Source organism: Telopea speciosissima, chromosome 7 (assembly GCF_018873765.1).
Source record: "Telopea speciosissima isolate NSW1024214 ecotype Mountain lineage chromosome 7, Tspe_v1, whole genome shotgun sequence".
Classification (NCBI taxonomy): domain Eukaryota; kingdom Viridiplantae; phylum Streptophyta; class Magnoliopsida; order Proteales; family Proteaceae; genus Telopea; species Telopea speciosissima.
The window spans coordinates 29072465-29090666 of record NC_057922.1 but is presented as its reverse complement, the minus strand read 5'-3'; the positions used below and the strand labels follow the sequence as shown (position 1 = coordinate 29090666).

Below are 18202 nucleotides of genomic sequence, written 5' to 3'. Positions count from 1 at the left end.
CAATAATATTTCATCTTTCATGAACAAATGCCTAGTGCATCTGGTAGAATGTGGAGCTTAAAGTCCATCCTACTAGGAGGTCATGAGTTCAAGTCTCCTGGTTCACACCTTCCCTCCCTTATAGGAGGAGAGTTCTTTGTCTGGAAGCCGTACCAACGCGAGGGGTAGGGTTAATGGAAGTGTGCACAGAAGCATCAATAGCGGTGGGATTTCTACCTTTCATGGGAAGCAGGGCCGTCATTTCGTGGAGACCTCTGTCTGGGTGCAGGAGTCACGCTCTTAGACTAGCTCCATTTTCTCTATTTTTAAACGAAACCCAGAGTACACCGTAACCTCCACCTGATAAGAACACATGAATCCCAACACAAACCTTAAATTGGGTTTTAGGATGCACCAACCAAAGCCAAACCTGACCTACATTGGGTTTTGGGATTTTTACTACTCGGGTCCTGTCCTGCTTTCATCCCTACCTGAATTAAGCAAATTTTCAGCTTGGGTGGGTATGGTATTAGATCAAGCCCGACACAGGTTGTGCACTGAGCAACCTGAGGAAAGACCAAGTACAGTAACCAAATTTCCAGACAACTGAACAATTACAAAGTGTCACTTTATATAAAACAGAAGCTAAACATATCCATGTGTTCAGACTCAATAGGAAATACAGATGGCAAAATCATGCCTCCAGTTAAACTTATACTCTAAACTATATCATTTACAGGCCAAAAAAAAAATTTTGGGTAAATAAGCACTACACAAAATGTGTTTTATACAAAAAAAGTTTTGGATAACCCGTACTCCACTTGATCATCTAATCCACCTAGCACTGTTGATACCCCACCTGGAATGTTATCAGACATGTTGTCTTTCTTTTCACCTTCCCCTCCTGGCAAAGGAGACGAGGATATATCCACATGCTCTGATGACTGGTCTCTGACAATTTCTTCAACCCTACTAACCATAGGGACATCCAATGCATCACCTTCCTCGGATTTTGAGACATCTAGACACCTTGCAGCTACATGATCCTCACCAGGATCACGAGAAACTAGCTAAGAAGTATCTGATTCTGATCTGTGCACTTCTTTCTCAAAATCTTTGTGACACTTATCTGTACAGATTTGATCTGCTTTAGGGATTTGAATCTCATAATGATCTTCTGGAAGGGCATCCAAACTGCAAGATGCAACAGCAACCGGCTGCATAGATTCTGAAACAGGACATCCTTTATTTTCATCCTCAATAGAAGGGAGTTTCAGATTTAATTCATCATGATGTGTATCCTGGTCAGACGTAAGTTCAGTTGGCAAAATACCAGGATGATCTCCATCTTCAACTTTCTCAAAAGATACAGGACCTCGACTAACAGCTTCATCAATTGTACCACTAGCTTTTACAGTATCACTGAGCAAGCCTGATTCATAAGGAGGAACTTCACTATTTTCACCCTGAACAAAAGAGGACTCCAATCCCGTTTATCACCATAGGAATCCTAGCCAGATGCAAGTTGAGTTGGTGTAGTACAAGGATAATTACTTTCATCAGCTTTCTTAGAGTTTCCAGGGCTTTGATTAATAGCCTCGTATATTATGTCATTATCCTCTGGAATGTACCTGACCAATTTTTTTCATCAGAAGGAACCTCTTTAGTGTCACCCTCAACAAAAGATGTTTCTCGATCCAATTTATCACCATGGGAATCCTGGTCAGATGTGAGTTGAGTAGGCACAATGGTATGATCTCCATCTTCATCAGCTTTCTCATAATACACAGGACATTGACTGTCAGCCTCATTAATTACATTATTACCTTCTGAAGAGTCTTTGACCACCTCTTTTTCATCAGAAGGAAACACTTCATTTTCTCCCTCAACATATGAGGCTCCATGACCCAGATCCAATTGATCACCATGGGAATCCCGGCTAAATATGAGTTCAGTAGGCACAATACCAGGATGATCTCTACCTTCATCAGCTTTCTCAGAATATACAGGGCCTTCACTAACAGCTTCATCAATTTTATCATTAGCTTCTGAAGCATCATTGATTAATTTGTCCTTTTCTTCAACTGGAACACATAAGTTTTCACCTTCTGAAGTTCCTCTGATCATTTTATTTTCATCGGAAAGAACTCCATGCAAAGCAACAGGAGCATGGCTAGGTTCAGGCAGTGTTGCACCATGAATATCTCCATCATTCTCAGTTTTCTTGAGATCCCCTGGACCTTGAACTATGTCATTGACTTCCCCAACATTCTGAGTGGACATGACCAACTTATGATCAGATGAATCCTCATCTGAAGCAACCATACCTGTATTATACGGAACAAAGATCTTACTCATACCCACAGAATCATCTAGTCCAGCAGACACAGCTGCCCCACAAGTTAAAGAACCTTCAGCATCTCCTAGACCATAGATATAAGAACTGGGGTTCTCCTGGTCTAAATGAGTAATCTGAGTGGATGAAATGGTTTTTCCAATAGCAGGTACTTTTGTTTCTTCACTCTGAGAAGGCATAGCAATGCTATTGCGTTCCTCAGTCTCATCTTTCTCTGGAGCCTCTAAATTTGCAGAAACTGCAACATGGATTCTTTGAGGACAGGAGACCTGCAAATCTACTTGGTGGATCTGACCAAATGGAAATTCAGATGGGACAGTATTAGGTAGCTCAAGTGCTTCGATCTGACCATGTACAGTAGAATTGTCATGACTTGAATAACATGCAGTCCAGTTCTCCAAATGCACAGCACCATCAGAATTAACATCTGCATGATGAGTGGTGGAAGGATCTATATCTTGCTCATCTATTTGCAGAGTTTGGCCCACAGCAGTTATAGAAGGGGCAGTGTCCTTATCTTGTACTTCACCCAGACAGTGAACAGTAGCTCCTTTAGGTTTCTTTTCATCATCAGCACACTCTAGCTTAACCTGATAGACAGAATCATCAGAAGTAACATGAATAAAAGATGAATTGAGGATCTGCACATCTGTTTGAGAAAGCTCATTGGATGTGATTTGAATTGGAGCGGTATTGGGTGGATCAAATACCATTATGTCGATGTATCGAATCATACGTCTGAGAATGAATTTCTACCCCAGGATCCTCTGGCTTGGCAGAACCATCAGGATCCGTATGCGCATCATGAGTGCTAAGAGGATCAAGGACCTGCTCACCCAGTTGAGGAACCTGACCACTCCCAGACAGAGATGTATCATATTTTGTTTCATTCTGATAAATTACACCAGTTCCTTCAGGTTTCTTCGCATCATCAGCATGCTCTAGCTTAACCTAATAGACAGAATTATCACCAGTAACATGATCATCAGATAAATTGACAAGGCATCGCCTTAGCGTCCAAGAGGTTTTTTTGGGGTCTAGGTGACTGTTGCCTTAGTGCAAGATGCTGGTTTAATTTTTTATTATTCTTTTATTCCATTTATTACGTTTCTATTGGTATGGTGGTATCAAACCAGATTTAGCGCTGATTTATGCCAAAAATCATTCAACTATATGACTTTTTAATTATCAGTCATTTACTTAATTTATTATTCATAAATAATCATACACCCCCCAAAATGAATCTAATAAAAATAGTAAATAATTCAAATTCCAAAAGGATAAAAAGTCAACTCCCCAATTCAAGAAATTTTTTTTTGAATTTTTTATTGTAAGGGTGATTTTCAACTTTTAAATGGCAGGGTTTTTCTCAAATCTAAAAATTTCATAAATCTTATTGTAATAGAACATCACTAAAAGCCAAAATTGGGAAAATAATTTTTTGTTTTGATGTCTAAAAATTTACTTTCATTCAGAGCAATTTTAAACAGCATTTACGCACACCAAATAAGGTTTGACCGAAACATTACTCCTTCAATATAAATCAGATTTAAGCAATCTTAGATTTGTTGAAAAGCTGATTTTGTGCTCTACCTAATGCCAAAAAACAAAGTATCATGTAAAAAAAAAATCATTTGACCAATCAAACTTATTAGAGAACAAGAACATTTCTCTAAATCGATAACAGTTTAATTACTTATAAATAAGATCATATTTTCCAAGAACAATATAAACCAAATGTGAGACTAGGTATACCAGATCAATGATCATTTCCTAGAACAGTATAAATCAAATGTATGTTTTGATTGTTTCAAGTTTTCAATAGCTTGCTTCTTAAGTTCTGCTGTCTTTTAATTCTATATTGATTTTTTATGACTTGATGTGGCTTAATATTGATTTTTGATAATATAAACTATATATTGTAGCATACTAAATAATGTTAGAAAAAAAGGGAAAGAGAAAATAACACTTGAGCGCCTCGATCCTAAGTAGGCGCCTTGTCGCCTAAGTGGTTAGGAAACCCTCCACTACCTTCGGTCGCCTTATCACCTTAACAACTATGAAATTGAGGATCTGCCCATCTGCCTAAGAAATCTCAAAAATGCGATCATTGTTGTCAAGGAGTCGCCTAGGCATATAGGCGCCCCTTGCTGGAAGGCGCCTTGGTTGTCCTACACACCTTCTTGGTGTACCTAAACGTCCAGGCCCCCCACAATGCCTTGGGTTGCCTAGACGCCATGACAACTATGGATGCGATTTCAATTGGTGCAGTATTGAGTAGATCAAATACCTCAATTTGGCCACGTGTTGTAATGTAGCCTAGGTGGATCAAGTCTCACTTAGGAACCAGGTTAAGTAATAGGGTGACCAAATGGGATAAGTTCAGGTAATTAGGGTAAAAACTTGGGTTAGGGTTAGGGTTTCGAATTGGGGTTTATTTGGTAATGATAGGCAGGTTCTAAGGAATATAATGATATGTTTGGACTGATTTAGATGGGGTTGGAATTCTAGGGTTTCGGGTACGATGCCTTATGAAAATGGACTATTTGTGAGATCTAGGGTTTAGGGGCAAATTTGAGGGAAGAAGTTTATAGGGTTTTATTGTGCATGTTTTGGAGATCCTAATGATGTAAAGAGGTTAGGGTTTGAGTAAGTTTTCAAATTCTGCTGTAGGAGGCAGAATTAGGTTGCAGGTTTAATGGAGGTCGAGTGGTGATGGTAGAAGGTAACTAAGTCATGCTTGTATAAGAGGGAGCAAAGGACAGCAGGTTAACTTACTGTTTGCAGGTCTGAATTGCAGAAACAGAAGTAGCAGATTGAGTATTTGATAAGACCTCCTGACCTTCACAGTGCAAGGAATCGCAGGTATCACCCACCCTTCACCACCTTGAGTCCACGAGGATGTAAGCTCGCAGAGGAGCAGAGGTAGTAGCTCGATGGCAGCAATCTCAGATCTGAAAAACAGGGATTTGTTTAATGCTAAAAAGTAGTGGGGGAGCCTCCCACGATCTGCCTATTTATAATAAAAGGGGGGGCCAAGAAGGCCTTACAAATAATCAGACTTAGAAGCAATCCTAGTCAGATTAGGAGTGGGGATTCCTAACCTGAATCCTAATCACAAGACATAAAACATAACAGACTTACACTCTAAATAGGAGTATAAGTTTAAACAAATAAAACAAATAAACACTTATCCCTCTAAAATCGTGGAGGGGAAAACTAAGAAAATAAACGTTAAAAAAAAAACTGTTTTAACCTTCCTAATTAAAACAAAAAAAACTGACTCCAACGAAAATCAACCTAGTCAAAGGCTGCACTTCTTCTTTCGTGTGCTTGGACCTGCATCATGTTGTATCATACATCTCAGAATGATTTTCTACCCCAGGATCCTTTGAATAGGTACAAACATGGGGATCGGTATTTGCATCAGACACCGGCTCATTCAGTAGAGGAACTAGGTCCCCCCCCCAGACACAGATGTGGCACTATCTTGTTTTCTTTCACTCTGACAGAGTACATCAGTTCCTTCAGGTTTCTTCGCATCATCAGCATGCTCTTGTTTAACCTAATAGTAAGATTCATTAGCAGTAATATGAACATCAGATAAACTGACAATTTGCTCCTCACTGGATGTGATTTCAATTGGCACACTATTGAGTAGATCAAATACCTCAATTTGGCCATGCGTCGTTTCATACGCCTCAGAATGATTTTCTGCCCCAGGATCCTCTGAATTCCCAGAAACATTGGGTGCATTTGCATCCAGAGTACTGGTAGGATTAAATACCTGCTCATCCACTATAGGAACCTGGCCACTCCCAGTTATAGATGGGGCAGTATCATGTTTTCTTTCACCCTGACAGAGTGTTGTAGTTCCTTCCGGTTTCTTCCCATCATCAGCATGCTCTGGCTTAACCTGATAGTCACAATCATCACAAGAAACATGAACATCAGATAAAGTGACAACCTGCTGCGTCTTACAAAACTCATTGGATAAGATTTCAATTGTTGCAGGTAGATCAAATACCTCAATTTGGCCATGTGTCGTATCATATGTCTCAGAATGATTTTCTGGCCCAGGATCCTCTAAATTGGCAGATACATCAGTTCCTTCAGGTTTCTTCGCATCATCAGCATGCTCTCGCTTAACCTAATAGTAAGATTCATTAGCAGTAATATGAACATCAGATAAACTGACAATTTGCTCCTCACTGGATGTGATTTCAATTGGTGCACTATTGAGTAGATCAAATACCTCAATTTGGCCATGCGTCGTTTCATACGCCTCGGAATGATTTTCTGCCCCAGGATCCTCTGAATTCCCAGAAACATTGGGTGCATTTGCATCCAGAGTACTGGAAGGATTAAATACCTGCTCATCCACTATAGGAACCTGGCCACTCCTAGTTATAGATGGGGCAGTATCATGTTTTCTTTCACCCTGACAGAGTGCTGTAGTTCCTTCCGGTTTCTTCCCATCATCAGCATGCTCTGGCTTAACCTGATAGTCACAATCATCACCAGAAACATGAAAATCAGATAAAGTGACAACCTGCTGCGTCTTACAAAACTCATTGGATAAGATTTCAATTGTTGCAGTTAGATCAAATACCTCAATTTGGCCATGTGTCGTATCATATGTCACAGAATGATTTTCTGGCCCACGATCCTCTAAATTGGCAGATACATGGGGATCAGCATATGCATCACGAGTACTAAGAGGATCAATGACCTGCCCATCCATTAGAGGAACCTGGCCACTCCCAGAAATAGATGAAGCAGTATCGTGATTTCTTTCACCCTGACAGAGTGCAAATGCAGAAGTTGCTTCAGGTCTATTCTCATCATCAGCATGCTCTAGCTTAACCTGATAGTTAGAATCATCAGCAGAATCATGAACATCAAATAAACTCACGATCTGATCCTGTGTCTCAGAAATTTCATTAGATGTGATTTCAATTGGTGCGCTATTGGGTACATCAAATCCCTCAATTTGGCCATGTGCCATATCAGACTCCCCAGAATAATTTTCTGCCCCAAGATCCTCTGAATTGGCAGATCTATCAAGATCAGCATGTGCATCCTGAGAACTAGGAGGATCAGAAACTTTGTCATCCAATGGAGGAACCTGGCCACTCCTAGACATTGATGGGGCAGTATCATGTTCTGTTTCACCTTGGCAAGAAACTGTAGCTACTTCAGGTTTATTTGCAGCATCAGCATCTAAATCAACCTGATCTATATCACCTGTACCATTAATACCAGTATTGGGGACCTTGTCATCTGTTTGAGATAGCAGGCTAGAAGCAAATTCAGTTGCAGCGGTATTAGGTAGATTGGGTACATCACTCTCACCAAGTAAAGAAGAACATTCATCTCTTTCAGGAGGAACAGAGACATGCTCATCTGGTTGAGAAACATGGCCACTCACAGATACAGATGGGGCGATATCATGTCTTTGTACTTCACCCTGACATACAAGAGTTCTTCCCATCTGCTTAGCTTCATCAGTATTCTCAATATTAATGGAACCCACAGAATAACCAGCTACACCGAGGGTAGCAGAAGAATCAGGGATCTGCTGGACAGATTGAGAAAGCTGACCAGATGGAGATACAGTCAGGTTATTAGAAGGTATATCTGGCGTTTCAGATTGAGAGCTTTCATCGTTAGGTAATGCTTTGGCTTCCATTGACTTTGTAGATTTCCTCTCCACAGAACTAGCAGCATTCTCAGACATTGATGGACATGTTGGTCGCTTGTCCTGGGAGGACTTCTCATTTGAGTTTGGCTCCGGACCAGATACCATGTCAGGAGCAGCAATCTTACAAGGTTTCTCAGTGGAGTCATTTCTCTGTGCATTAGCTCCCATACAATCTGAGTTCTGCTCCATGGAAATGATAGCATGCTCTGGCTTAACCTGATAGTCACAATCATCACCAGAAACATGAACATCAGATAAAGTGACAACCTGCTGCGTCTTACAAAACTCATTGGATAAGATTTCAATTGTTGCAGTTAGATCAAATACCTCAATTTGGCCATGTGTCGTATCATATGTCTCAGAATGATTTTCTGGCCCAGGATCCTCTAAATTGGCAGATACATGGGGATCAGCATATGCGTCATGAGTACTAAGAGGATCAACGACCTGCCCATCCATTAGAGGAACCTGGCCACTCCCAGAAATAGATGAAGCACTATCATGATTTCTTTCACCCTGACAGAGTGCAGATGCAGAAGTTGCTTTAGGTCTATTCTCATCATCAGCATGCTCTAGCTTAACCTGATATTCAGAATCATCAGCAGAATCATGAACATCAAATAAACTCACGATCTGATCCTGTCTCAGAAATTTCATTAGATGTGATTTCAATTGGTGTGCTATTGGGTAGATCAAATACCTCAATTTGGCCATATGCCATATCAGACTCCCCAGAATAATTTTCTGCCCCCAGATCCTCTAAATTGGCAGATCTATCAAGATCAGCATGTGCATCCTGAGAACTAGGAGGATCAGAAACTTTGTCATCCAATGGAGGAACCTGGCCACTCCTAGACATTGATGGGGCAGTATCATGTTCTGTTTCACCTTGGCAAGAAACTGTAGCTACTTCAGGTTTATTTGCAGCATCGGCATCTAAATCAACCTGATCTATATCACCTGTACCATTAATACCAGTATTGGGGACCTTGTCATCTGTTTGAGATAGCAGGCTAGAAGCAAATTCAGTTGCAGCGGTATTAGGTAGATTGGTTACATCACTCTCACCAAGTAAAGAAGAACATTCATCTCTTTCAGGAGGAACAGAGACATGCTCATCTGGTTGAGAAACATGACCACTCACAGATATAGATGGGGCGATATCATGTCTTTGTACTTCACCCTGACATACAAGAGTTCTTCCCATCTGCTTAGCTTCATCAGTATTCTCAATATTAATGGAACCCACAGAATAACCAGCTACACCGAGGGTAGCAGAAGAATCAGGGATCTGCTGGACAGATTGAGAAAGCTGACCAGATGGAGATACAGTCAGGTTATTAGAAGGTATATCTGGCGTTTCAGATAGAGAGGTTTCATCATTAGGTAATGCTTTGGCTTCCATTGACTTTGTAGATTTCCTCTCCACAGAACTAGCAGCATTCTCAGACATTGATGGACATGTTGGTCGCTTGTCCTGGGAGGACTTCTCATTTGAGTTTGGCTCCAGACCAGATACCATGTCAGGAGGAGCAATCTTACAAGGTTTCTCAGTGGAGTCATTTCTCTGTGCATTAGCTCCCATACAATCTGAGTTCTTCTCCATGGAAATGATAGCATTCTCCTGTAATGCTAATGTACCTGGCCGCTGCACACTTTGGGCTGGAAGATTTGATTTCTCTGTCAGCTTCAGCTTCTTGTTAGTTTTTACATTGGGAATACGGCTGTGACAATCTTCCTCATTTCTGACTTCTGTTAAATGCTGCTTGTCTTGGGCAGATTTCGAATTTGAATTTGGCTCCTGGCTAGATACCAAGATGGGAGGAGGGACCTCACAGGATTGCTCAGAGATCAAATTTTCCTCTCCTTTGATTTCTGCACATACAGAGATCTTCCCCATGGAAATGGCAGCGCTCTCCTGCAATGTTGATGTATCTGGTGGGTGTTTGCCCTGGATAGAAAGATCTGATTTCTCTGTTGAGTTTGGCCTCTGGTTAGATATTACATCAGGCACAAGGTTTTGACAAGCTTTATCATCAACAGCATTTCCCACTTTCTTACAATCATTCTCCGGCTTATCTTTTATGGTGATGGGTTTCATGCTGCTCCTATTCCCTTCAGCCACCAGTGAACCAACCTTGGGAGCATGGACTGTAGGAACTGCATTCCCTACAACATGTGAACTAGTAATTGCAACAGCAGCTTGTTTAGCATTGGAAACTCCTGAATCTTTTCTTTTAGTACCACGCTTGACTGGGGCAGGTGACTTGGATGTAACTTTATCGGCAGATCCCATTTGATACAGGGGAGCAGGGACTGAAGGTTTCTCATTCCTCATATTCAGAGAGCTCACACCAGGTGCATTGCCATAGCACATAGTATCTTGTCCTGCAACAGATTCAACAGGTTTGACCATAGCAAGTTCCACATGCACTGCCCTTCCAGGAACTGTGCCACTGATGGGCACTATTTTTGAGGCATGAAGAACAGATCCAGTTTGGACAGAAACGGGTACTGGTTTTTCAAATGCCTTTTGCTTATCCAAGGTCCCCATACGAAGAGATCTCCTCTCTTTCAAATCTTGTGCCAATGCAGACATCACAGGTGTGGATGATTGGGTAACCTTGGGATCTTGCCCAGCAGGCACCACATTGACCTTCACACCTTTCTTGTTTGATTCTACAGAGCTTATGCGATCTGTTCTTGCTGATGAAGAGGTCTCAGCTATTTTTGTCTCAGAACTGGGAAATTTCTGAGTCTCCTTTTTCTCAAAGCTAGGTCGCACTCTCATGTATTTGTCCGGAGCAAAGGATGGCATTGTGGTTCGAACTGGAACCAATTCAACCACCTTTGGTAGCCCAGTGATTGGGTTTACCTCGAAACTAACAATAGTAGGGGCATTTGAAGTATTAGGTGGTCTACTCACTAACTTTTGTGTTACAAAAGAAGAAGAGCTTTCTGATATCATGCTCATCTCCTTTGGGATTCTAGAAATGGAGCTCGATTCAGAGCTGATGACACAAGGATCATTTGAAGTGCCAGATGGTCTTACAACCCTTTCATTGTCCTGAGCTACAGAAGCTAGAGAGCTATCTGATGTCATGCCTCTTTCTATTGGCATCATTTGAGTAGGAATCCTTTCAGGTTGAACAGCAGGCGATCCTGAAGTTTGTTTCTTTGCCCTGCGTCTAGGTGCTTCTGTTCCACTTTGAGCCTTTCTGCTTTGTCCTTTAACTTGCATTGGGACAGAAAGGACAGGAGTGGTTATCAATGAACCAGGGGCAATCCCAACGCTGAACTCGTGTTGTATGGTTCTCAGATCTTTGACATCAACAGAATCAGGAAAACTACCAGTGGAAGGAGTGACAGTAGGACTTGAACTGATTTTTCTTTGAGATCCCATGTCCAATTTGTCAGCAGTCTCAGAAGGTGTGGGAACAACCCCTGCAGATGGGGAGGTATCTGCTGATGATGCTTCTGCTCTTTTTGGCCTACCACGCCCTCGTCTGGATGGCTGTGACAACTCTTTGCCAGGGAGCTGTGGTGGTTCTGTGGACGGTGGTGGTGCCAAAGGTGGAGGATCTGTGTTCCCCATGCCCAATTTTGAGGCACTGTCATCCATTGCCATGCTCTTGGAGATTGTTTCTTCCTTGTGTCTAGGAGACTCTGGGGAATCAGCCTGACACATCTTCTCAAATTCTTCCTCTGTCCATTGATCTTCATAGGAACGTACCTGAGGAAATCAAAGGCAAACAATACAATATTAACAGCTTTCACATGAAACACTTGCATTTACTCTAAAAATTTGACATAATCCACCAACCTCTCTAGCTCGTTTACCCCTCCCATAATGTTGGGTATCAAGCCCTCCGAGATACTCGCCCTTTTGCTTTGCCCCAACATTAGATACTTCATACATCTGCATGGCCTGATACAATGCCTTTAAGTCATCATCTGTCACAAGACGAGGAGGCATGGGAGGTAAAGGCTCCGAACTGTCTTTGTCCTGTTCCAGTACCAGTTTCTGCCATGCTGCCTGCAGTACGTAGGATACCAGGAGTTAAATAAATAAAACCTTCAATCCAAGATTGGTCGTGACAACTGTGCATACCATCTCTTCTTCCCGCCTTTGTCGGTCGATCGATTCAAAAACATCAATTTCTGACTCACTGCCAATTTAGATAAAAACATTTCAAGAGCGAGTTCAAAGACATTCAAAAACAAGATTCCTTCTAAAATGGGATAGACAACAAAAATAAGAAAACTAGCGTGCCGAAACAAGAAGCCAGCACATATAATAAGTTAGTCAGGTCTGACTATCCAGTAAGTGCGTTATACCACATAAATTGACAGAACCAGATCCATCTTTGCAGGATAATAAACCATCTAACCACTCAAATTCGTAGAAATAGAAGCAGTATCAATATGCGCTATTGCAAGGTTTTAAGTAATGGTATCGGGCATCGTATCGGAGGGGAGTGATTTCAAGGGATGTATCATATCGTCTCGGAAAGACATAAGATACGCTAAAGATACGTGTGTGAGTGTGTGTGTGTGTATGATCAAGATATGCATGGAAATACGCTTTTGGAGCATAAAACACTATAAATAAGTAATATATAACATGTAATGTATAAACACTAAAAAGAGAACAACGTATCACGAGACAAGTGCATTAAATTGAAATTGTACAAAGGATGAGGTTTCTTACACAAACTAATAGTCTAATACTAGAGAGTTTCGTGCTGGTTCACAATTAGAGGTGGAAATCACACTCATTCATTTTACATGTAGTTCTCCAACTATATTGAACCAATCTGCATCAACCATCCCCTTTTTTCAATTATTTTCAGAATTTTTTATAATAAATTTAATACCAATTGTTTTTGCAAGAAAATATAAAAAAAAAAATCAGATAGAACACTTTTCAACTTTCTGAGAAATTTCAGAAATCTAGGAACAAATTGATGCAATAATTCACATATGATCAATGTTTTAGTCTGTTTTACCTAAATCTACTCAAACCTAGCAAAAGACAGAATTATACAAATATTTATGGAAAATATTCAAGTTTATTCAACTTCCCTATCTTGCACTTTGTTTAGCTTCAATGGATGATTTTTTATGCTTAAATCCTCCAAACATCAGTTTGATTGTAGATTTTGAAACATTTTCTTATGAATGATTCAAAGCCCCAAGCCCAAGAAGTGAAAGGGAGATCGATTGTGCAGTTGTGCTTCAAATTTGGAAATGCAAGTACCGCCAACGAGAAGAAAGGCTCTATTTGGAAAGTGAAATGGATTCGGTCGATACGCATCGGTAAGTAGTGGTGTGTATCGGGTGATACTTATTTATACGGTACGATACACTCTTCTTTCTTGAAAGAAAAAAACACTATATCATGCCAGTTAGTATCGTATCAACCAATATGTATCGGTATCGGTATTGTACCAGCCGATACGTATCGGTATCGGTCAGTATTGATACAATACTAACTGACACTTTAAGCCTTGCGCTAATGGTCCAAACAAAAGAGTATTGCAGGATTTATTATTTTTTGGGGAAGAAGCAAGAAACTTTATCTGTAAGGTAAATAAAGTCCATCAAATTTTATTTATTTAATTTAGGGTGCATCTTGTTGTCACCAAAGTGGTGAACTGAGAAGTTGTAACCTTTTGATTGCTCTTTATCTTATTCTCAAAAGTTCTTTAAGTTGGGTAAATAAGGTTTTGAACATAATATGAAAGTGACTTAGCATTACGTATTCCAAAATCTGTCATTATCTTACACACTTTTCAAGTACATATGTGAAATGAAAGGATGTTACCCTCATTAAAAGAAAAAGTGTGTTATATTTTTGAAAGGCAAAAAAGTAATGTTACAACTTCTTTTTCACCAACTTTGATTACAACAAGATTTTCCCTATAATTTATTTGTACTTATTATGTATAGTTCATGTAGATTAAGAGTTCCTTAGGTTGATCCATCACACAAAACTTTATGAACATCTATTTCACTTTCTCTGGATATAAAGAAGAAAAATAGAATTACACTATTCTAACACACATGCATACTGATGTAGATCACAAGTCCATATGTACCCGAAGGAACAAGCCCTAAAACCAGCCAGCAAGGTTGTGGATTCAACTACTGTGAGAAGCAGCCTAGTCTGATGATGTGGGAAGTTTTTGTTGGTTCGATGGAGCATCATCTAAGCCAGCCCCAGCCCAGAGAGAAGCATGAATAAGACAGATAGAATTTTCAAAAAAAAAGTTATTGTTCACATGAACAGTACCACAAGTTACTGTTCACGTGAACAGTGATTTGGACAGCGGAGTGAAGATCTGATTTTATTCTGTTACTATTGTCTTAGTAGTACCTAATTATTAAATCTATTAGTTTCTATTTTAGTTATTCTTGCATGTGGCTGAACTATAAAGCCTAGTAGTTTCTAATTTTAATTACCTTATATTTTAGTTTCTATTTTTCAAAGTTTCTATTTTAGATTAGTTTCTAATTTGGAAAGTTTCTATTTTATTGTAAGCTTGCCTAAGCTATTAATAGGCATTACATTATAATGAAAAAACAGAATTGGAGAATAGAATTTGTGGCCAAGCTTACCATCGGTTATGGGTGAAATTCCATGTTTCAACAGCTGAGATAACTGTGGGTGAAAGACCCAGGGTGAGAAGCCCATTGCCCTACCCCCTTCTCTTCTATATCCCTTCTTCTTCTTATCATTTTTATGTTCTTCTTCATATGTAACAAAAAAGTAGCAATTTAAAAAAAAAAAGAGTTGCAGTTTAATTTGTTCTTTTCATTGTATCGATCTTGTTGCAATCGATCTCCCGTTGGTTTCCCTCATTCGAAGTCGACTACTTGCATTATTCTGTTCAATCCTGCTGCAAGTTTGATCACCATCACATGGCTGGTTTGGCCTACAGAGAATTAGTTTCTATTTAATAATGCAAAAAGTCGACCTTGAACCAGCGAAACCAGCGGGAGATCGATTGCAGCAGGATCGATACAATGAAAAGAACAAATTAAACTGCAACTCTTTTTTTTTTATTGCTACTTTTCTGTTACATATGAAGAAGAACATAAAAAGGATAAGAAGAAGGAGAAAGGGATATAAAAGAGACGGGGGTCGGGGAATGGGCTTCTCACCCTGGGTCTCTCACCCACAGCTATCCTAGATGTTGAAACATGGAATTTCTCCCATAACCGATGGCAAGCTTGGCCACAAATTCTATTCTCCAATTCTGTTTTTCCATTATAATGTGATGTCTATTAATAACTTAGGCACACGCTTACAATAAAATAGAAACTTTCCAAAATAGAAACTTAGGAAAATAGAAACTACTAAATCCTAACTAAAATATAAGGTAACTAAAATTAGAAACTACTAGGTTTTATAGTTCAGCAACATGCAAGAATAACTAAAATAACAACTAACAGATTTAGTAACTAGGTACTACTAAGACAATAGTAACAGAATAAAATCAGATCTTCACCATAGTTCGAGAACTCGAGATCTAGTTTCTCGGTTTTTGGAAAAGCCGAGACGAGATTGCCTACGAGTCTCAAAAGTGCAATATCTCGACGAGATCTCGGCGAGATCTCGGTTTCTACCCATTATTTTAACCCACCTACCACTTAAATACCTTACCTAATTGGACAAAACTCGACATATCTTGGCGAGATCTCGGATCTCGGGTCCGGATCTCAGGTTGACCCAAAGTTGAGGCTTCGAGTTGAAAAAAAAAATGCACCAACTCAGCAAGATCTCGACTTGTCTCGGTTTTTCCAAGAGTCGAGTTGGTACCGAGACCCAAGTTTTAGTACCTTGATCTTCACACCAGCTGTTCATATCAGTCCAAATCACTGTTCATGCGAACAGTAACTAATGGTACTGTTCGCATGAACAGTAACCTTTTTTTTAAGGTGGAAAATTCTGTCTGTCTTCTTCATGCTTCTCTCTGGGCTGGGGCTGCCTTAGGTGATGCTGCATCAAACCAACAGAAACTTGCCACATCATCAGACCAGGCTGCTTCTCACAGCAGTCGAATCCACAACCTTGCTGGGTTGGTTTTGGGGCTTGTTCCTACAGGTACATATGGACTTGTGATCTACATCACATACACATGTGCTTGAGTGTGCACCTCCATGGCACGCCCACAAATACTCAAGTTTTGTCAAGTTTCATTTTTCAACATGTTCCAACAACTACAGAAATCCCATTGAGACAAGCGAATGCAAATCCCCTATTATGCCTGTGGGGCTGAGGGTTTTGAAGGAGAAAACACCGAAATAGAAGTTATGCAAAATGAATTTAGTGAAGAAAATAAGAGAACAATGTCACACAAAAAAACAAAAGAAGAAGAAAGCTAGAAACTCAAACCAGCAATGTCAACCAGGATGCTACCCCAAGAAAACAGTATTGAGAAAGGAAAAATCACCCAAGATTCGTACTTCAAACCAATACCAACACTATATGGCTCAATTTCATTAACTCAACACCATAAATAAGGTTGTACACAACCTTATATATAGACTATCATTCCCAAAAACGAGATTAGACTTTGATTCTAAGACCAAATCCTGAAGCAACTAGGAAACTGACTCTTTTTACTGAGAATAACCTAATTATGAACTCCTACAAATGCTCAATCCATATCCCAATTAAAGAAATAGACTTAAAATAGAACTAATTCAATTAGCCTTTCAAGATTAAAAAAAAAACCCCCCCAGATCAACACCTCATGGGCAAAGTGGTCATAACTCTCTCAATACAAGTCGGAATCACAAGATTTTGGTGTCATTGGATAGGTAAACATCAAAAAAAGTACCAACATCACACAAACTGGACAAGTTTTGCTCATTCAAAAATATCCTCCAATTTTAGTGACAGAAATAACCCAATTTCCTATGGCACGATGTTCCAATCACCAAAAACTTCAACTCTGGAAAGGCCGCCGTCTTTCCTATGCGGGCAGGCTGGAATGCATTCGATCGGTTCTCCAATCTTCCTACATTTACTGGTGTGGCATCTTTGGCCTTCCTAAAGCCACCATCAAAGCTATGGAATCCCTCTTCTGTGCCTTCCTCTGAAAAGGGAAGGAAACCTCCTACTTCCTTCATCCCATCAGCTGAAAATCCATCTGCCTCCCCAAATCTGAAGGAGGCCTCGGAATTCGCCATATCCGCGACTCCAATACTGTGGGTATTCTAAAGCTGATTTGGAAAATCTCTTCTAAGCATGACTCCATTTGGGTTCATTGGATCTACTCAAAAAGGATTCCATCAGGACCGCTCCCATCCCCTCGGATTCCTCCTGGGTCTAGCGTAAGATTCTCCTCCTTCGCCCTTTGGCTCTTAGAGCCACCTCCTCCTCTATTATTGATGGCTCTTCCATCTCCCTTTGGCTTGACCCCTGGCACCCCAATGGTGTCCTTTACAATTTCTTTGGTGCCAAAGCAATTTACGCCTCCAGCATTCCCAGGTCTGCTCCTCTCTCCACCGTCATCTCCCATGGATCTTGGACCCCCCCTTCCCCTATTCCCCCCACCCTCTCCCTGATATGGAACTCCCTTCCCCCCCCCCTTTCCCTCTCTCCCCCTCCCCCCGGCCCATGCAGACAAGATCATTTGGCTTCCCTCTACAAACAGCCTCTTCAGCTTCAGTTCTGCCTGGAACCTAGTTAGATCCCTAGCCCCTTTTGTCCTTTGGCACAAACTAGTCTAGTTCGAAGGCCACATCCCTCGTCACAGCTTCCTAGCCTGGAGAATCCTCAACCTTTACCTCCCAACACAAGCCTTCCTCCTCCACTGAAGAATCTCTGTATCCCCCTCTTGTATCTTTTGTTGGAACGGTTACGAAGACATTGACCACCTCTTCTTTGAGTGCCCTTTTTCCTCTACCATCTGGAAAAAGCCCTTTCGTTTATATGGCCTCACAATAGGAGACCCCTCCCTTTTGCTAGAGAGTGGTTATGGATGGACATGACTTACCCTGAGCACACTATCTGCGACACTATAGGTAAGCTTGTGTTTGGTGCGGTCCTATATCACATTTGGATGGAGAGGAACCTTTGGAGTTGGACCTCCAATTCTCGATCGTTCGACTTGATTTGGAAAGCCATCTTTTTTTATGTATCCTCTAAG

General features: G+C 40.6%; 1 protein-coding gene across 9 annotated transcripts in view; it reads right to left on the bottom strand.

Moving 5' to 3' along the window:
* Positions 1-617: 617 nt before the first annotated feature.
* Positions 618-18202, bottom strand: part of LOC122667698 (chromatin structure-remodeling complex protein SYD-like) — an 87761-nt gene continuing 70176 nt past the window's right edge. The window contains exons 26-34 of one of the 9 annotated variants that reach the window (XM_043864082.1): positions 12151-12208; positions 11863-12075; positions 8702-11772; positions 8256-8334; positions 6591-6836; positions 6363-6485; positions 6006-6251; positions 2655-2925; positions 618-2570 (exon numbers count right to left, since the gene is read on the bottom strand). In XM_043864082.1, the coding sequence (XP_043720017.1) occupies positions 1585-2570; positions 2655-2925; positions 6006-6251; positions 6363-6485; positions 6591-6836; positions 8256-8334; positions 8702-11772; positions 11863-12075; positions 12151-12208 (5293 nt within the window). In that variant the 3' untranslated portion in view covers positions 618-1584. The other 8 variants (XM_043864081.1, XM_043864084.1, XM_043864087.1 and 5 more) reach the window with 8 other exon arrangements.